At 34.1% G+C, this 20867-nt stretch overlaps 1 protein-coding gene across 3 annotated transcripts in view; it reads left to right on the top strand.

Moving 5' to 3' along the window:
• The window catches only part of Scaf11 (SR-related CTD associated factor 11), a 70220-nt gene that overhangs the window by 29259 nt on the left and 20094 nt on the right, over positions 1 to 20867 (top strand). For 2 of the 3 annotated variants that reach the window (XM_070039370.1, XM_070039367.1), the window contains exons 3-6: positions 1703 to 1860; positions 13614 to 13691; positions 17022 to 17113; positions 19374 to 19435. In XM_070039370.1, the coding sequence (XP_069895471.1) occupies positions 1703 to 1860; positions 13614 to 13691; positions 17022 to 17113; positions 19374 to 19435 (390 nt within the window). Of the gene's footprint in view, positions 1 to 1702; positions 1861 to 7841; positions 7964 to 13613; positions 13692 to 17021; positions 17114 to 19373; positions 19436 to 20867 lie in introns of those variants that run through there. The other variant, XM_070039371.1, reaches the window with a different exon arrangement.

Raw genomic sequence — 20867 nt, 5'->3', positions numbered from 1 at the left:
TTCTTGAAGTTTTGCTTTCTACTGGTTTAGAGTTTCTGGTTTTGTTACTAATTTTTAATGGTATTTTTCTCTGCTTCTGAAGTTAATCTTTTACAAAGGAAGATTAGAATGCTTTCTTATCAGTTTATCCTTAACTTATATGTTATTATCTATCATCTGAATTGGATGATTTATTATTTAGTTACCTTTTTTTTTTTTTTTTTTGGTCCTGGGGCTTGAACTCTGGGCCTGGGCACTGTCCTTATATGCTCTTCAGCTCAAGGCTAGCACTTGAGCCACAGCACCACTTCTGGTTTTCAGGTGATTAATTGGAGATAAGAGTCTCATGGACTTCCCTGCCTGGGCTGGTTTTGAACTACGATCCTCAGATCTCAGCCTCCTGAGTAGCTAGGATTACAGATATGAGTGAGCCACTGGTGCCTGGCTACCTTTTGTTTTTTGACTGGGTTTTACTATGTAGTTTAGGCTCACCTTGAACTTTGTATATAACCTGGATTGGCCTCAAGTGATTCTCTTCCCTCTTTTTTCCAAGTGCTGCAATTTTAAGTGTACTACCATAGCCTGAGTCGTTAGATGTTGTATGCTTGCTTTCTTCTCCATCCTATTTTAAAAAAAAGGTGGTGTGTGGGGGGGGGTGTTATTTCTTTATGACTCTCTGTTGGTGATGTGCTCTGAACGTTGTATCCAAACTTTAAATCTTTTCCAAATCATTTAAACGTAGATTTTTCTGGTCATATGAGTGTATAATTCTGGCTTGGTAGGTTTTATTTGTTGTTGTTTCCTCTCAGCTCTTTGAAGTTGTTATTTAATCATTTTCGTTTTTTCTGTCTTGCTTAATACTGGAGTCTCTCAGGATTTATATCAGTTTTTCTACCTTGGAAGTTTTACTCTTCAGCTGTGAACATTAGTATGGACATTAGAAATAGGATATTCCCAGGTTTTCATTTGTTTGCTTTATTCTGTTAAAAGTCCAGCTCACTAAACCTTTATTTTAGTGCTGAATCATAAAGTATCTTATTTGTTTATAAACCAGTAATATATGCTTGTGTACAAATTGGTTATAATTATGGTGAGAGACTATAAACTGGTTTAGAGCCTAACGAGGCTAATTTGACAATATCTATAGTACAAATGTAGACACACATTGATCTGGCAATTGAAGTTTTAGGAATTACATAGGTATACTTTTGTGTGTGTACGCGCATGTGCGCTCTGGTTGTAGGCCTGGCCTACTGTCTTTTAGCTTTTTCATTCAAGGCTAGTACTCCATCCCTGAGCAATGGCTCCACTTCTGGCTTTTGGTAGTTAATTGAAGATAGGAGTCTTATGGAGTTTTGCACTTGGGCTGGCTTTGAACTGTGATCTTCAAATCTCACCCTGTTGAGTAGATAGGATTACAGGTGTGAGCCACTAGTGCCTGACTATAGATATACTTTTTAAAATGTGAAATAATGGCACTAGAGATATAGCTCAGTGGTAAAATGTTTGCCTAGTATGTATAAAGCCTTGGATTTGATTTTTCACTGTTGCAAGTGTTTGTTTGTGTGTGAATGTTGGGACTATTAGAATTAGTGAGTGTATTTGTTATTTATGTAGTAGTATTGCCTTGAAGTATGAAGGCCCTTGAAGTATCTAGATCATCATATTACCATATGCAGTTACTTGTTTCTGGAGGGTTTGAAATTATGTTTTACTTCAACAGGTGAAGAAAACAGAAATCACAGTGCTGCAAGTGGCCTCTTGTACAGTGAAACAGACAGATGTCCTATATGTCTTAATTGCTTATTAGAGAAGGAAGTTGGTTTTCCAGAAAGTTGTAATCATGTCTTCTGTATGACCTGTATTCTTAAATGGGCAGAGGTAAGTAACAGAATTAAATATTAACCACAATTGATAAAGTTAATGCATTTTAATTGCCTAGCATTTCATTTTTGCCTAAAGAGCTGATACTATCTTTTACAAATGATCTTACAGTAATATATTTTCTAGTATAAATTTCTTTATTCAAATTGTCAATATATTTATAATTTTCTTTATCCAGCTTTTCTTTTTTATGTATATAATTAAAGAATTTTAAATGCTTACCTTTTAAGAAAAATCCTGTAACAGAGAAAGCAGATCAAACTTTTTTTCTGACTCTGAGAGGAGGATACTATTGATAATACTTCTGCTTTTTGTTTTATGTATATTTTTAATTTCCTCTTTATATCAGCCTTATGAAATAACCAGATCAGATTTCATAGTGCCTTTCAATGTTACAGATGGGTAATCTTGGGTTTCATGGACTATAACTTTGCTAAGATTGTATACATTAAAAGGAAAATGTAATTGAGAAGCACATTTTTTAATTCACATTTTTAATTCAGAGTTTTGAGTTAGAGATTCTACAAGTATCATTCGTAGAATGTCATTAAGAAACAGGACACATTGGATTTGAAATATTATTCTGATTCCATTCAAGCCAAATTCTTTGCATATTATTTTTAAACCCTGTTGTTTTAAATTGGTAAATAAATTCATTGTCCTTGTTAATCACATTGTATTTGCTCAATATTACTGTGTAAAAATATTACATCTCAAATATTTTTGACATGAGTTCATTATTCATTAGTTATATTCAGACTATTCATTGTCTCTCATCCACACAACTCCTCTCCTCCCCCCCAAAGAAATCTCACATTGTTCAGTATTCTTAAGTACTTGAGAAATTGTTGCATTTAAATAATTGGGGTTTTGAGAGTTCTGTTTTAGTTATATTTTCTTTAAGGCGGGTAGAGAGAACTGACTTTATGTATAGTGGCATTAGTACTGCTTAGTCTGAGTTCTACAAGAAAAGAAGAAAAGGTTTCTTATGCCACTGGAGCTCATAATAATATGTATATCAACAGTTTTAGATTGAAACCTAAACTAGACTTTGACAAGAAGGGATTAAAGATAGGTAAAAATATGGTTTCAGAGTATTTTGAGTTTTGCCAAGTTAGTATGACTGGTACTTTGCCAGGAATATGGATTAATGAAATCAGAATATATTCTTTGTCCCTTTGCCCTCTAAAGATGAAATTGGTGTTGAATTTAGTGCACTTTCATTTGTTTTGTGATTAAATATTTTTTAAATACTGGGTAAAGAAGTTTTGTTACATAATGGTTGGAAGGTTTCAGTTCAGCTTTGTATGATTATATTCAGTGATCAAGTAATCACAAGCTTCAGCATAATCTGAATATGTATTTTTCTCTAAGTAAATTACAATTTTATAGACAGGTTTTCATCATTCCAAGTTCATCTTTCAACACAACACAGCCATATACTTGAAGCATGGTTACATGTTATAAGCTTTTCTAGGCTACACATTGAGAAGTAGTAACTTTTCTTTGTTAAAGAAAAGGTATGCAATTAAAATTCTGTATTCTAGGCTGTAGACTCTGTTCTCTCTCCTAGGCAGTGGCAAAGTTAAGTATATTTTTAATCCTTGTAGAACATGTTTAAGTTGAAAATACTTGATAACATACAAATGCTATTAATCAACACTTTCCTTACATGTAATATTTTTTCTTAAGTGTTATTTCTTTGAATATAAATATTTCATTGAAGTAAAATTGCTTTAAAAAGCAAATACTTGCTTTTATATATAGTACTTATTCTCTTCCATTGTGTGCTGACCAGGGCAGAATAAACGTAACATTCTAGATTTCGTCATTGTCTCAATTGTTTCATTATTCTTATTGGAGATAGCAACTGTCAGTTCAGTAAACCACTAAGTGGGAACAATAGCATGAGGGCAGTCTACTAACAAATTATAACAAATTAAGAATGATGACTAGTTTACAGAGTCAGTAAGACTTCTAAATTTTCATTTGAATCGCCTGCTGTGATAAAAATTAAATGTGCTTTAAGCTATAGAACCAGATTTCTAATTCACTAGTGGGTAGTGTATTTTGTGTGTGTGTGTGTAATCATTAGTTATGATCTTTCCTCTCATTTTTCTCAACTGTGAGAGGTGTGCAGTTGGTTTGCTTCAGATTAGGGAGTAGGAATAAGTGTATATATTCCAAATGTCTTAATGAGCCTCATGTCCTGTACTAAGGATTTCTTATGCATTGTTTCATTTAGTTTCATGTAATTTCACTATCTTAATGTTTATTGATATAAAAGCTAAAGATTCTCAATTACTAATAATTTGTTATCAGATACCTCAAGGAGTGGGCTCAAGTTTAAATAATTTTTAAAAATTGAGTTATAGTTTCTGATTTTAGTGATGTTCACTTCTCATAGAAGTGAAGTAAGTAAAGTAAGATTGGTGGTGGTTAGAAATCTTTGTGATAAGAAAACAGCACAGAGCCAGGCGCCGGTGGCTCATGCCTATTATCCTAGCTACTCAGGAGGCTGAGATCTGAGGATCGAGGTTCAAAGCCAGCCCGGGCAGGAAAGTTCGAGAGACTCTTATCTCCAATAAACCGCTAGAAAAACCGGAAGTGGTGCTGTGGCTCAAGTGGTGGAGCGCTCACCTTGAGCTGAAGAGTGCAGGGACAGCGCCCAGGCCCAGAGTTCAAGCCCCACAACCAACAAAAAAAAAAAGAAAAGAAAAGAAAAGAAAACAGCACAAAAGGCTGGGTATAATGGGAAGCCTTGTAATTCTAGCTACTCTGGAGGCAAAGATTAGGAGGATTATGGTTTAAGTCTGTTCTGGGCCATAAGCTCCTGAGAGCCCATCTCAGTGAACAGAGCTGTGTGCTGTTGTACACCTGTCATCCTAGCTATATAAATAGCATAAATGGGAGAATTGAAATCCAGGTAGCTCAAGTGTAAGGGTGAGACCCTATTCTAAAAATAACCAAAAGCAAAAAAGGGCTGAGGGTGGTATTCAAGGAATAGAGTTCTGCCAGCAAGTAGAGGAACTTGAATTCATGCTCTAGCACCTACAAACAAACCAACACTTCACAAAGTGTATTTGATTATCTCTGTAGATTTCTATGTCTTCTAGACACTACACTGTGTTGTAACTTATTGTTAAGGTTTACTGAAGTACTCAGGATATCAAACACCAAAAAAGGAGCACTGATTTGTTTTCACCTTAATATTTTAGGCACTGAAGAAATTCTAATTATATGAAGCCAGTAGTTTGAAAAATTAACACAGATTGTAGACTGTATTTGTTTTGGATACACTCTTAAGACTTTCATGTCCTAAAATACCTATTTTTAGCTAGGCATGGTGGTACATTTCTATAATCCCAGCTACTCAAAATGTGGGAATAAGACCTTAGTCTGAGACTGTTCTGGCAAAAGTTCTAGACCTTATCTAAAACAAACACAAACAAAAAAGGATTGAGATCCATGACTCAAGATCACAGACAGGGGCTGGGAAGGTGGCTCAGTGGTAGAGCACTTGCCTTGCATGCCTGAGGCCCTGGGTTCTATTCCTCAGCACCACATAAGCAAAAAGAAAAAAGCCGGAAGTGGCGCTGTGGCTCAAGTGGTAGAGCGCTAGCCTTGAGCTGAATAGCTCTGCCCATGTCCAGAGTTCAGGCCCTACAACCGGACCCCCCCCCAAAAAAAAAAAAAAATCACAGACAGCCATGAATTTAAATCACTTGTATTGCCACAAGAAAAAAAAATTCCTTCAACATCAAAGTTAATTTCAGTCTTTCCAAGTTAAAAAATCTTGGTTCTATGGTTATTTAAATAAGTGCTTTGTAAGGGCTTTAAAATGATTGAATAAACTTTCATAGTATTCCATAGCATGCACATTATTTAAACCAAAAGGATTCAATATAATTGAACCTGTGCTGGCCTTTCTGGCCCAGAGCCTCAATTGTCTGATCTAAGGGATATGAAAACAAAGAATTCATAGAAATAAGTTGTTAGTTTAACAAATTATGATGATGTAGAAACAAAATATTGACCAAAGACAACAGCCTTCGGGTTGATGGAATATGTATAAGAGCCAGTATACTAAAGTTTATTAGTTATTTGGTTAAGAATTTTTTGTCTGCACCTATTGTGAGGAAGACATAATTTACATTTAATGAAAAACTTGAAGTTACTTAAGGTTAACCTTGGTAATCTGATAGGTGTTTAGGAAGGTGAAATCTAGAAAAGTCTGATGCAGTAACAGTGATAGCTGATGAAAATTATGATCCTCCACAAGATACTCCCTCTCCCCCACTACACACTAGTGATGGAATTTACCATTGTTGGCATGAGGTGGTTGAAATTTTGGCCTTTAAAAAACTAAGGTTTGAGAATGTAGAAACATTACACACTTAAAGCACTTAACAGTTCTTACTGTATTTATTTTTGGTGGTAGGAATTGAATCCAGAGCCTCCCACATGCTAAAGCACATGCTTTTCCACTGAGTATATCCTTGCCCTACTTACTGTATTAAAGAGATTCAGTATATGTGATTAGTATGTTTGTGATATCTGAGATCCTATCTTTACCTTTTACATGATTACTTTTTAAGGATCATTTTAAAAAATATGATTAGTTTTCCTGGGGTAATCAAATTATCTGACTTAAATTAATATTATTCTTCCATTTTATATTATATCAGCTTCCAAAAGCTTCAGTTTGAAAAAGTAAGGCTAGTGAAATTACAGTTGTTGAGTTGACAAAAGCATGCTTTCTCTCATGAGACTAGATAGTAAGTCTTACCAAGGTGTCATAAAGTTCTTGAATAGTGTTGAATACAGACAAAATGTTGAATACAGACAGATGAGTGCATTTTAAAATTAATAGAATATAATAAATCAAGATAGAAGCAATTCATTTCTGTTGTGATGTGGCTATTTTTTTATATAAGCATTCTGGTGACTAGATTATTTTTCAGTAGTACAGTAATTCAGCAAAGATTATTTGTTGTTTTCTTTTTTAACTACCTTTTCCTCTTGGTTTAGTGGGTTTTGTTTTTGTTGTTGTTTGTTTTAATTCCCAGACTATCTCAAACCTGTCTGTCACATAGTCCTCTGAATAATAATTTAAGTATTTTTTAGGAAGTAAAATCTTTAAAGTAATTTATCAGATACATTATTTTATTCCATTGTGTTAGACTTGTGAATTAGAAGATTGCTAGTTCTTAAAAGAACTTAGAACTTGAACTTTTGACTAAGTTTTTCACGTTCACTACTATTGTGATCCTTTGGTAGAACAAAGAATATTTTTACAGTGTGAACACTTATTACCTAAAAAATATATGTGTAGATTTTCTATTTAATACTCTATTTACCAGTTGGGTAAATTTGTATGTATTCTGTGTAGTCTGGTTTTAAGTGTCAGGATATGTAAATGATGTACTGAGTTTTCTGTTTCAGTTTCTTTCTAGAGAAAGAAAGTCAACTATTAAATGTAGGAGAAATAAAGATAAAGTGGTAATTTAACCAATTGTTATATAATGTAATTTGAAAGACATGAGAGTTCCATTTGAGGCCTTAGAAGGAATATATTCTTAATTTTAACACTGAGATTCTTATGAATGTCTGAAAACTGTAAACTACAGTTTAATATAGGTTATAGGCTGATTAAAGGTGAGCACTTGCTTTGGGGATATGTTAGTTGTCTTGGAACCATCAAATGAGAAAGGATAGGTCATGGTCAATAAGCCTCAAGCTGTAGTAGTCAGCATTTCTAAATTATCTTTTGAGTTTGAAGTGCAGTTTTGTATATAAAAGTTTTGTTTGTTAGTGGGCGAGATAGATGCTGTAGAGATTCCCATGAACAAAGAGATTTACCTGTTAATATAGGTACTGAGATAATAGTTCCTAAGCATTTACCTTTAACACTTGCTTCTCTCTCTCTAGGAGGGGCTATCTATAGGCAGCCTATGTGATTGAGGATAGAGCAGCAGCAGGAAGCAAGAAATATTAGGAATCAAGAATCCTGAATTCTCAAATAAGGAAGGTTTCCTGTTCTTACATTTAAATATGGGTTTGATTGAGCTGGGAATTTACAACGCTTCAGAATACTAGGGTATGTTTCACTGGATCATTAGGAAGCTCATTTTTTTCTATCGATTTGCTTTTTTTTTACTGGTAGTACCTTAGTACAGAGAAATCATAGTATAATGTATGCCTTTTAAAAAAAAACACATTATACTGTTGAAGTAAGGTATATTTTTAAATTTTACAGCTGTCATAAATTGAGTAGTGTTTTTACATACTTTGATTATGAAACTAAAATTTTTTTAAATTGTCAAGTTATTAAACATGAATAATTGAGGGTAAATTATTTTATGTAAAGAAGCACAATGATAATAATTGAGATTTACATGTAAAGAAAAAAGTTTGCAATAATTTTTAAAATCACCTTTATAAAAAAATAAGTATTACTTAAAGTTTTTTTTCTATATTTTACATATGTTTTTGTTTAAAACCTTACTGCTGATGGGTGTGGTGGTACATGCCTATAATTCCAGCACTTAGGAGGCTGGAACAATTGCAGCAGTATGATTACAAGTTAGAAGCCAACCTGGGTTATATAAGAAAGCAACAGCAACAATACAATAATATCAGCAGACCAAAAACACTCACTACTCAGAAATGTAATCAGTTACTCTAGCCAAACACATTTTTCTTGGAAAATGAAACTATACTTTGAAAATTGAAATGTATCTTTGGCATTTTCTGGATAGTTATCTGCTGAATGTAAAGATGAGGTTTTCTTGGGAGTGCATAAAGTTTAGATCAGCCTAAACCTTTTTTTTTCATGGGTTGCGGAGTTAGTACTGCAGTTTTGAACTCAGGGCCTCTAGTTTGCTAGGCTAGTGTTTTACTACTTGCCCTGTTTTTTTTTTTTTTTTTTTTTTGCTGGTATTTTGGCCAAGAGTCTAGCAAATTCTGCCTGGGCTCTCCTTGAAAACCATGATCCTCTCAGCCTCCTGAGTAGTCAAGATTACAGGCATGAGCCACTAGTGCCCAGCTTATTTTTAAAACTCTTGTAAATTTTCTATGAAAGGTTTGTGATGATCACACAAAGAGTAATTTGATACCTTAGCAACTATTAATGAACTTCGGTGTGTACATTTTTGTATACATTTAAAAAAAATACTAGGTTTTCAGAATGTATTTTGATTTTTTTTCATTGAATTCTTTAGTTATCCTTCCATCAGGAAAAGTATTGCTATGGAAACTTACCTCAGAATAACCAAATTTCCTGCTTCCTTTCAGAAATGTTTTGGTAAACTTCTTTCTAAGATCAGATGTGGACAGCATTGTTTTATAACCATAGCATAACTTTATCTAGTGTTGGTGGCTTGTTTTCTGATTTTTCCTTTCCTGGGAAAGATAACTTTTTTTGTTTTTTGTTTTGTTGTGTTTGGGTTTTTTTGGCATACATTAGTTGGGGTTTCAGTATGACATTTTTACACATGTATGCAGTGCATCCCAATCAACCTTACCCTTTTATCATACTCCTTTATATTACTTGCCCTTCTTAAAGCAGATAATTCAGTTTTAGGAAATTTTTCTGTTGGCTTATCCTAAGCCAAAGGGAGTTAACTTATTTTTTTGTATTAACTAGATTGCTCTTAGGAAATGTAAGTATATGCAAATTATGCTAATACTTAGAAATAGTTTCTTACTGCTACTGCCTTTTTTCCTTTTTTCTTTTATTATAGCAGTGGAACCTTTTCTTCAGATGAAACTTTAGACAGAGACAAAGAAATTATCCATAAAGAACCAAAAGAATGAAAGCCCTACCTTAGGACCCAAATATTTGAAACAGATCTAAATGCAATGAATGGTTCAGGTTAAAACTATATTGTATTAAATATTTTTAAGAAAAGAATACCCTTTAGTTGATGGTAACTGAAAATATTTAGGAAAAAAATGATATGTAATTACAGAACCATGGAAAGATTTGATATAGAATATAGAGTAAATTTCTTGAATACAAAGACTTTGAGATTTTTGTGTCATAATTTGAATTAGGTAGAATAATTCCTATGTATGTTGTAAAATTTACAAATTCTGATAGAAATTATTAAGAACTTGTTTGTCTCATTTGTGTATTTGCACATACACACATATAGACAGATATCTATATATGTATGTCTATTATATAAAACCAAAGGTTTGGATGTTTTTTGTTTTTTAATGTGTCAGTAGTGAGTCTTGAACTCAGGGCCTAGGAACTATTAGCTTTTTCCACTCAAAGCTGGTGCTCTACCACTTTGAGCCACACCTCTTCCAGCTTTTTGACTGGTTAATTGGAGATAAATCTCACAGACTTTCATGCGTAGGTTGGCTTCGTCAGATAACAGCCTCTTGTGTAGCTAGGATTATAGGCATGAGCCACTAGTACCTGGCAATTTTGTGTGTGTGTGTGTGTGTGTGTGTGTGTGTGTGTGTGTGTGTGTGTGTGTGTGTGTGTGTGTGTGTGTGTGTGTGTGTGTGTGTGTGTGTGTGTGTGTGTGTGTGTGTAGGTTAATATTTATGAGACCTTATGTAGTAATAGTATATTATACATACTTTTCTAAGAATTGTTAAATCAGTTAATTTCATAAACCTTAAACCTTGGCTGGGAGTGTGGCTCAGTGGTAGAGCACTTGCCTAGCATCCACAAAGCCCTGGGGTTGATTCCTCAGAACCACATACACAGTAAAAGCCAGAAGTGGCTCTGTGGCTCAAGTGGTAGAGCATCAGCCTTGAGTGAAAGAAGCTCAGCAGCAGTGCCCAGGCCCTGAGTTTGAGCCCCTGGACTAGCAAAAAACAAACAAACAAACAAAAAACCCCCACAAAACCTTAAACCTTGTTGTTAAGTTCTATTACTCTCATTTTTGTAAATAAGATAGTTGAAGCATAGAGAAGATGTATAAGTTGCCCAAGTTTGGACAAAGTGAAACTTGTAAGAAGACAATAAGTCAAGATTTTCTATACATGTATCTTAGTTTTCAACAAACACTGAAGGAAACACATTTTCATTCATTACTGTTTTATATTTTAAATGATCATTTATCTTAATTACCTTTAAACTGGGCCTGGCATTACATGCCTTTAACCCATGGTACTTGAGAACAGAATTCAAGGTCTGCCCAGGCAAAAAGCTAGTACAGTCTCCATCTTAACCAACACTATGGATTTGGAGGTTTACACCTGTGATACTGGCTACTGGGAGACATAAGTAGGGGGATTGCAGTCCAAAGTCAGCCTGGGCAAAAATACAAGACCCTATCTAAGAAATAACCAGCTGTGCTCCTGTGATTTATGCCTGTAATCCTAGCTACTCAGGAGGCTGCAATCTGAGGATCACAGTCCAAAACCAGCCTGAGCAGAAAAACACTCAGGATTCTGTCTCCAAATAACCAGCAAAAAAGATGAACTAGAATTGTGGTTCAAATAATAAAACACCAACTATGAGTGAAGCTGAGCGAGAGGTCCTTAGTTTAAGCTTGGTACTGCCACAAAAGAAACAAAACCAACAAAAATGAAAGCAAAAAGGGCTGGAGCTGTAAGCAAATGGTGGAGTGCCTGCCTAATAAGTATAAGGTCCTGAGTTTAAAGCGTCTACTCATCCCAAAATTATAAGAAATAAATAGACTTTAAAACATAAAAGTGTTCGTTATTTGCCTATAAATTATAAATGAGTAAAAGTTGTAGTAATAACAAATGTACTAATAATACAACCTCTAACCTAAGACATTTCTTACCACTGATAAGTAGTCAGTAGTTCCTTGAACTAGAATTCCTAGTGATAATTATTAAAAATTTGTAGATTGTATTGTTGCTATTCATAGGTCAAGTATTCTGTTAGGGAAATAATGGCACCCTAAATCACTTCTATTTGGAAGTAAGCTTCTATGTCAGTCTGATGTGATTTATTATAATAAGGTCATATAGTGTTCTATCTCTGCTTGTATGAGCATATTTCTAGTTGTGCTGACAGCCAGAAAGACAAATATCCCAGCATTTTATTCTACTGAGGCACCATAGAAAGTGACTTGTTTAGATTTCCTAACTATCTTTAATCTTCCCAACTGTTGATTTTAAATGGTTAGAATCCTGTTTTTACCTTTGTAACCATAGGTATTAGTAGTATCACCTCTTACTGTTTACTTCACAATTGCAGTCTCTTATCCTACCAGAAAACATTAGATTTTAAACTGTTTAGATAATATAAACCCATCCTTAAATATTTAATAGTATTATCAGGTAAAAAGTTACACATGAAGTTTGTGAAAGCACAAGAAATATATTTACATAAAAATAAAGTTGACTTATAATTATGTAGACATGATTGAAAGACCAATTTCCTTATTAAGTAGAGAACCTCTATAATTTGAAAAAGGTGAGCATATTAATAGTTAAGCAAATGTATGAATAGACATTTTAAAGAAAAGAACCTTTGAAAAGCTTTTGAAGTAAGAAAATATTACATTTATAAGATGAAATACCAGGATGGTAAGAATGGGACAGCTCTGAAATAACCATTGAGAAGCACCAGTCTAATATATATAATTAAGAGGAAAAATTCAGTTCAGTACATGAATTATAGTGAAATGCACTCACACACTGGATATCTGCAATAGAATATATTTAAAAATGCCCTTTGGAGTGAGTAACTGGGCATGTTGGAGTACCTGTAATCTCAGATACTGAAGAGGTGAAGGCAGGAAGAGTTTGAGTTTGAGGCCAACCCAGACAAACAAAAGTTGGTCCAACCTATCTCAAAAACAGTAAAAACAGAAGGCCTGAGGGTGTAAGTTCAAATAGTAGAACTTGGAGATTCTCAATAAACAATTTTTAAGAACCCTGAAAAATACCTGACTCATGTAATGTTAATTCCTCTATATATCACCTTTGTAAGAACAATAAAGTAAATTAACTTAAGAAAATCCAACAAAACCTTGTTTCTGTAGAGGCCATCAAGTTGACTGAGGAGAGGAATAGAGGAGTACTTGCTGTTATCATTCAAATATTTTTTGCTGCTGGTAAAAGTACCTATTTAAAATAATTCTGAGGAAAATGGTTTGTTACAAATTTATGAAAATATATGTGAGTTTCCCAAGTAATTTTTTATTAGTTTGGCAGATTTCATTAGCCATTCATTCTAGGTTTAGAGTCACAGTCAGTTGTACATGACAGAGCTGTGGACTTTAGCCTAGCTTTCATTATACCAGTGGTTTTGAGTAGAACAGCAAGTCTTAATAGAGTCTTAGTAACAGAAATCTTAGCTATTCATTATTGCATTCGTTAGCTAACATAGGTAGTTGTCAGTAACATTTGAATGGATGAAAGAAGTTTAAGGCATTTATTGTTCGGTAGTATGACTAAAGCTACTTTATTTTTCAAAGAAGATTTTTAAAAAATGCTTCTTTGGTGGGGCACTGGTGCCTAACACCTGTAATATTAGCTACTGAAGAGACTGAGATCTTAGGTTCACAGCATAAAACCAGCTGGAGCAGAAAAGTCTTTAAAGTCTGTAAAGCTACAAGTGGAGGTATGGTGTGGTTCAAGGAGTAGAGTGCCAGCCTTGAGTGAAAAAGCTAAGGGACAACACCTAGGCCCTGAATTCAATCACCAATACTAGCACACACACAAAAATACTTTTCTGTTGTGGAAATTTATTTAGTGTTACTTATTCTAAAGAAACATTTGTAGAACTATAATTTATTGTTTTTCAGATGCTGGCTTCATGTCCTATTGATCGAAAACCTTTTCAGGCAGTATTTAAATTCAGTCCTTCGGAAGGTTGTGTTAAGGTAAGTTTTGAGTTTCATTTTGCATTATGATCTGTTTAAGTTAATTGGGCAATTTTTGCTTTGATAAATGTCCAATTAGTGTGTATTTGAAAATTGATCAATTTTGTTTGCCATTCTTTTTCAACATAACAAGCTTGGGCCTTTAAACAGGGGTACTGAATTCTGATCTTCTAAAGGTACTGTGATCATTTTATGATATTCCACAAAATGTATTAGATCTCTGAAACACTAAGAAAGCTTCCCATTTAATACAGAGTACTTACATTTTAAAAATAGCTTCAATACTGATTTTTTTTTTTTTTTTGGCTTATCATGGGGTCTGAACTCTGGGCCTGGGCGCTTTCCCTCAGCCAAGGCTAGCGCTCTACCACTTCAGCCACAGCACCACTTCTGGCTTTTTCTGCTTATGTGGTGCTTGAGGAATTGAACCCAGGGCCTCATGCATGCAAGGCTAGCACTCTTCCACTGGGCCACCTTCCTAGCCCGATATTGAATGTTTTGCATACATTTCTTAGTTGAATAGCTCTTTGATTATATTTTTTCCACTGGAGGAAGGTGCTTATTTTAAACATTTAGAAATAGAAGATCAGCCCCTGCAAAAACTTAAGGTATTGTTTTTTCATGAAAAACAATTTAGAGATTAGCCAGTAAAATTTAATATGTTATCTTTATTCTTAAATGCTTGTTATTTCATTAATGTTACTTATTATGAGCCATGATTGTGATCTGAGTTGATGTTGATGTTTGATTTATTGAAAAAAGGAAAAATAGAAACATATTCCTGAGTTAATGAGAAAAAGGAACATAGAAAAGGACAGTAATACTTAAGTAAAATAAATGAGAATTACCTAACACCAAATGTATGAGAATAAATGATAAGCAGCCCCAAATAAGCATATTCAATATGTGATGCCATAAAAGGGAAATAGAGGAAAGGGTATGGAAGCAACATGCCACATTCGTAGTTACTCTCAGTTTAGGTATTCATACTAAAATTATAAGCATTTTTTTTTTTTGGTCGGCCGTGGTGCTTGAACTCTGGGCCTGGGCGCTGTCCCTCAGCTCTTCAGCTCAAGGCGAGCACTCTACCACTTGAGCTACAGCGCCACTTCCGGTTTTCTGGTGGTTTATTGGAGATAGGAGTCTCAAGGTCTCTCCTGCCCGGGCTGGCTTTGAACCACGATCCTCAGATCTCAGCCTCTGGAGTAGCTAGGATTACAGGCATGAGCTACTGGTGCCCAGCTTATAGGCATATTTTTATGAGTTGTCATGCTGCAAGTGAGATTGCAATTCAAAGAAAGTGTTAGAAAGCATTTGCTTGTAATTATATCTCTTGTAATTATATACATGAGAAAAGATACTAAGTGTATTAATATTAAAAAGATGTTAAAGGTAATACAGTAAAAATCAAAGTAACTTTCCTGGAAGACATACTTTCTGTATTTTTCAGGTTATTTTATAAAACTATGTTGCTGCAGATTGATTAGCATGAACTAGCTTCAAAGACATTTTGTTTTGTTGCATAGAATTAAAATTTACATTTATTTACTAGCATGTGCCTGTTAAAAATTTGGTACAGTGTTAATACAGTTTTTGTAAGTTTAAATATTTTTTAAGAGTTATGAGGTTTGCACAATATCTTAATGTCTTTAGACTTTTAAATTATCTTTATTGTATATTAAATTATCTTTAATTGTATAAAGTTGTACAGTTTAACTTGTCAGTTTATGAGTACAATGCATCTTGTTGTGTTACCTCTTCTGTTATTCTCCTACATTTATCCCAACCCTACCTATACCTTTAAGTTACACAGTTCAATTTTCACTCTTTTTCTCTCTCTCTCTCTCTCTCACACACACACACACATAACACACACACTAAATATAGAACTGTATTTGCCTAAATAAAGAACTGTATTTCTTGATCCATTCATCTGTTCTCCTCCCCTTGATACCTTGACAAAATATGTTTCCCTTCCTGGTATTTATTTGTTAAACTGTTCACTATTCAGAATTAGACCATTGGAATCCTCCCCTCTTATACCATACTTTAGTCAATTAGCTTGTAGAGATGCAATGACCTTGTATATGTTTTCATTTTTATTTATAATTTAGATCTAACTTTTACATATGAGAAAAAACATACACTGTCTTCTCTGATCCTGACTTAGTTAATATAATTTTTTCTAGGTTTACCCATTTTCCTGCCAGATCTACTGCTTCTTTCTAAAATTCCATTGTTTATGTGGAATATATTCCATATTTATATAGCACATACCATTGTATATGCCACATTTTCTTGATCCATTCATCTATTGGCTATTTCTGTAACTTGGCTATGGTGAATAGTGCAGCGCTGAAAGTGAATGTGCTAGTGTCTTTATTGTATCCTGACTTGTAATAATCTGAATGGAATGGGGTCAGTGGATCATAATGTGTTCTGTGTTTAGTTTTTGAGGAATCTCTGAACTGCCTTCCAAAGTGTTTACACTAGTTTACATTTCTACCAACAGCATAATAGGATTCATTCTCCCCCCCCACCCCCCATATCCTTGCAACATTAGTTCTTGATGATGGCTATTCTTACTAGGTGTCTTGATGCAAACAAGGTGCAATCTCAATGTTGTTTTGATTTGCATTTCCTTTATGGTCAGAGATGTTTAGTATTTCTTGGTGTTTGGGGCCATTTTTACTTCTAAGAAGTCTTTGTTTAGTTCTTTTGTCCATTTATTTATTGGGTTATTGATTCTTTGGGTGTTAAGTTTCTTAAGCTCCTTGTATATTCTAGGTATTAGGCCCTTACAGGATATATAGCTGGTGAAGATCTTCCTTTCTGTTGGTGGTAACTTAGTACTTATGTAATTTCTGCTGTGAAAAATTTTTTTTGTAGGGTTGAACCTGGTCTCTTATATGCTAAGGATACTCTTACCACTGAGCAATGCCCTTAACTCTTCTTTTGTTTTATGTCTAAGCCATTTTTCTCACTATTTTATTTCTCCAAAGCTTATCATATTTATTTAGCTTATGGTTTAGCATACTTGAATGAATATGCACATGTATGTGAACCACTTCTTTTTGCTGTGTAGCTCGAGTGGCTTTGAACTATGATCTTCCTTCCTACGTTATGTCCTAGAATTTTTTCCTGGTTTCTTGGTCTTCAGAAGGCTTTTGGGACTGTTGGGATTTTAGGTGTGCCATCATAATGCCAGGCTAGGACTACTATTTATTAAGATAGCTTTGTTTCTTTTTGTTACTTCAAGAGAGAATTAAAATGCTATCATTTGTGGTTTTGACTTATGACCCTAAATAAATGATTTTGCTTTTTTCATAGGTTCAAATAAAAAGACAGGTAAGAGAGACAAAAGAAAAGAAAACTGAAAGCTCTTTTAAGAAACAGCTCTCAAGTTCTGAAAGCTATATAAGGTGAGTGAGTAACTTATTTTTTTGGGTCCGGTGATGGGGCCTGAACTCTGGGCCTGGGCACTGTCCCTCAGCTCTTAAGCTCAAAGCTAGCGCTCTACCACTTGAGCCATAGCGCCACTTCCGGCTTTTTTTTTTCTTTTTGCTTATGTGGTGCTTGGGAATCGAACCCAGGGCCTCATGCATGCAAGGCAAGCACTCTACCACTGAGCCACCTTCCCAGCCGAGTGAGTAACTTTTAAAGTGGAATCCAGATAAGCAGAGCAAGAACTAGAACAAAAAGGAAAGTTTCCCCCTTAAAGTGGACATTTTTAATACATTCATTCTTTTGAAAAGAATATTATTTTAAAGGAAGGTTGGCTAAAATCAATGTAATTTGAATTCTATTTTTGGTAAAGATTAGGGTTTTCTTTTTTCCTCTATTCTGTTCTAGAGCAGAGCTTTTATAAAAGTAAGAAACATTTTAGAAGTGTAAGATTTCTATTAAAAAATTTCTTATTCTTATTTTTGTATTTATCACATATGTAGCACACAATTGAAGAATCAGCTTGGGAAAATAAAATTTGCAAGACCCATATCTCAATAGTAAAAAAGCTGTGTATTTAACACATGCATGTCGTCCCAGCTATGGTAGGAAGTGTAAGTATAGGAGGATTTCAGTCCAAACTGGCCAGGGTGAAAAGCAATATGCCCCAATATGCCCCAGCCCAAAAGGGATCAAGGATTAGTTCAAGCACCTAGAGCACCTTGATAGAACTACTACTTAGCAAGCTTGAAGGCCCTGAATTCAGTGAAACTACTAATTTTCACAGTTTGGTTCTTTGTGTAGGTACTTGTTACCTACTATAATAAATGTTTATGTTTGAAACATTTAAACATACTTGGCTTTATTTAATTGCTATTTTAACATAATTGTCTAGAAACAATACTATTCCTTGAGTTTAACAGGTTAAATGCCTGCTAATATTAGCGAACTAAGTTAAATATGGCAGTAGTATATTGAAAATTAATAAATACAACCTATAAATACACTTAAATAAATCCATTTAAAACTTAAGCCTATTTTGATGTAAAATGTATTTAGAACCTTCCAAAATTGTACTTTTGACCCAGTATATTGCCTTACTATTAATTCTATAATTCATTAGTATATTTCATTAGAATACTATTTTTTTTAAGACAGAGTACTTATTTAGTATAACTAAAGCAATTGACAATAGTCCCTGAAATTTATTCTTTTGATTCGTTCTGAGAATGTAGTGGTCATCACTGAAATGATCTCTAAAGCCCATATCTCTTTTTTTTTTAAAGCCCATATCTTATTTGAGGTTTTTCATGTGTTTTTCTGTAATCCCTTTCAGACATATCTTATTAGGAGGTGGAATAGGAAATAATAGTAATAAATTTGTACCTACAGAGTCATATCCCATAGTGTGAGATCTCTATCAATTATATATTTACCATATAGTCTTTTGTACTATTTTTTAGCATTATTTTCATTTACTTTTCTACATTAATCTGCTTTCACCAGCATATAGATCAAAACTATTTAAATTTACTCCTACTAAAGCTCTAAAAAAAATCCTGAAACCTTTCTCTTTGATACTTTACCAGTTGTAAGAAATTATAGTGATATTTTTAAACCTAAATGTTATTGGAAAGGAAAATGTTGGCTAAGTTGCAAATGATATTTCATCGTGCTTTTTAACCTTGCTCTCTACCACCTTATCCATGTTCTAGCCCCTTTTTTGCTTTTAGTTATGTTTCATTTAGGGTCTCCTGAGAGACTGGCCTTAGTCTGTGATGGCTTTCAGTGTAGCCAGGATAACAGATATGTACCACCATTTCCAGCTTACTGGTCCTACTGACCTTTTGCTATATGGGGCTGGTTTTGAACTACAGTACTCCTAATCTTCTCTTTATTACAGCTGAAATTACAAATGTGAGGCACTGTATTTGGACTCCTAGAACTTTAGAATAGCTTTTTAAAAAAATAAGACTTTAGAATAGTTTTTAAAAAATAAGACTTCTATATGGTTTGGTTATGATTAAGCAAAGCATTATTGTTTCAAGACTGAGATGGTATAACTCATATTAAAATTTTTCTTAGCATTGTAATATTTCATAAGTTTTGAATAATATTTAAACTATTTGCTGGTCTTTAGGAAGAGTAAATAAATTTCATTATGATGAATAGTGAATTGAAAATATGTAAACAATACAGTTTCTTTTAAATCTTTCAAATCTTTATTGATATTTACAGAAAAAAGGCCATTAGAGAAGATTTATTAACTTCAAGATTTTATGACTTGAAGATGATATATAGTAAGTGATCTTTTGCTTATATGTTCTTTTTTTGAGTTTCAGTGTGGTAGTCATGCCAGAGGTCTCATTAAAATAGTTTGAATTGGAAAATAGTCAAGCAAAGAACTCTTCAGAGCCGTGCACGTTATATCCTGTAAATTTTACTTTTGTGGCATCCTGTATTGTGTACCTGCCATTCTTTTTTCTTTTTGTTCATCTTAGAGAGAGAGAGAGAGAGAGAGAGAGAGAGAGAGAGAGAGAGGAGAGAGTGTGTATGTAAAGTGTTTCCTGATTAATCGGTATTTAGTAACCTACATTGTGGTCTTACTCCACTAATTAGTGTGGAATCCCTTAATGAAGATAGTAAAATACCTGTGAGCCAATAACTCTTTAAGAAGTAACTAAGGGAAATCTGTGACTAATAAACAATTTTCAGAGGCAGTTGTGGCTTATCCTCCAGCTATACTTTTAATTTGAAGCTTTATTTGAAAACGGAGTACCTCTAACATACTTAGCTTTTTGAGGAATGCAATGGGATAGGCCCAATTATAGGAAATAGGGAGCAGCTTTCAAAGGAGATGAATGGCCGTAGAGGCAAAGGTACTTATCAGTGATGAAAGGGAAAAAAAAATTCTTCTACGGAAGGTTTCAGCTGGGTACCAGTAGCTCATGCCCATAATCTTAGTTACATAGTAGATAGAGATGTGAAGATTGTGGTTCGAATCCAGCTCATGTAGAAAAATCCAAGAGACTTTTATCTCCAGTTAACCAGTAAAAAAGCTGAAAGCTGTGATTCTAGTAGTTAAAGCACATTGAGTTGAAGCTCAAGGACTGGCACATACTTACAAAAGCTTTAGAGATGAAAAGTTATTGTGGAATTAAAAAAATTCAGCAGGGGCCAGATGCCTAGCCTGCTACTCAGGAAGCTGAGATCTGAGGATGGAGGTTTGGGCAAGGAGCCTTGGGCAAGAAAGTCAGTGAAACTCTTAACTCCAATAAACTATTCAGAAAAAGCCAGAAGTAATGCTGTGACTCAAGTGGTAGAGCACTAACCTTGAGCACTGAGTGGCTCAGGGGCAATGCCCAGGCCCTATGTTCAAGCACCAGGATCAGTTTAAAAAGAAAAAAAAAAATCAGCATGGGTAGAAGAGAAGCTTAGAGAAATCTTACATTTCTGAAGTCACAGAGACTGTAGAATATTTGCTTTAATAGGTTATATACTAGACATTAATACTCCAATGGGAGGGGGAAATAAAAAGTAGGAAGTTATTTTCAAATGGGACATAAAGGTTGGTATGTTGGTATAGTTCTATAATATCAACTAAGGAGAAAGCCTATATAGAAACATTGTTTCTAGGCTAACAAAGACAAAAAATTATCAAGACCCTATTTGAAAAAACAAGCTATGAGTGATGGATCTTGCCTCTCATCCCAGTTCTTTGAAAGGTAGAGG

Source organism: Dipodomys merriami, unplaced genomic scaffold, assembly GCF_024711535.1.
Source record: "Dipodomys merriami isolate MVZ:Mamm:240054 unplaced genomic scaffold, mDipMer1.0.p SCAF_10, whole genome shotgun sequence".
Lineage (NCBI taxonomy): Eukaryota > Metazoa > Chordata > Mammalia > Rodentia > Heteromyidae > Dipodomys > Dipodomys merriami.
The sequence above is the reverse complement of the archived record's forward strand: the minus strand, read 5'-3'. Positions and strand labels throughout refer to the sequence as shown.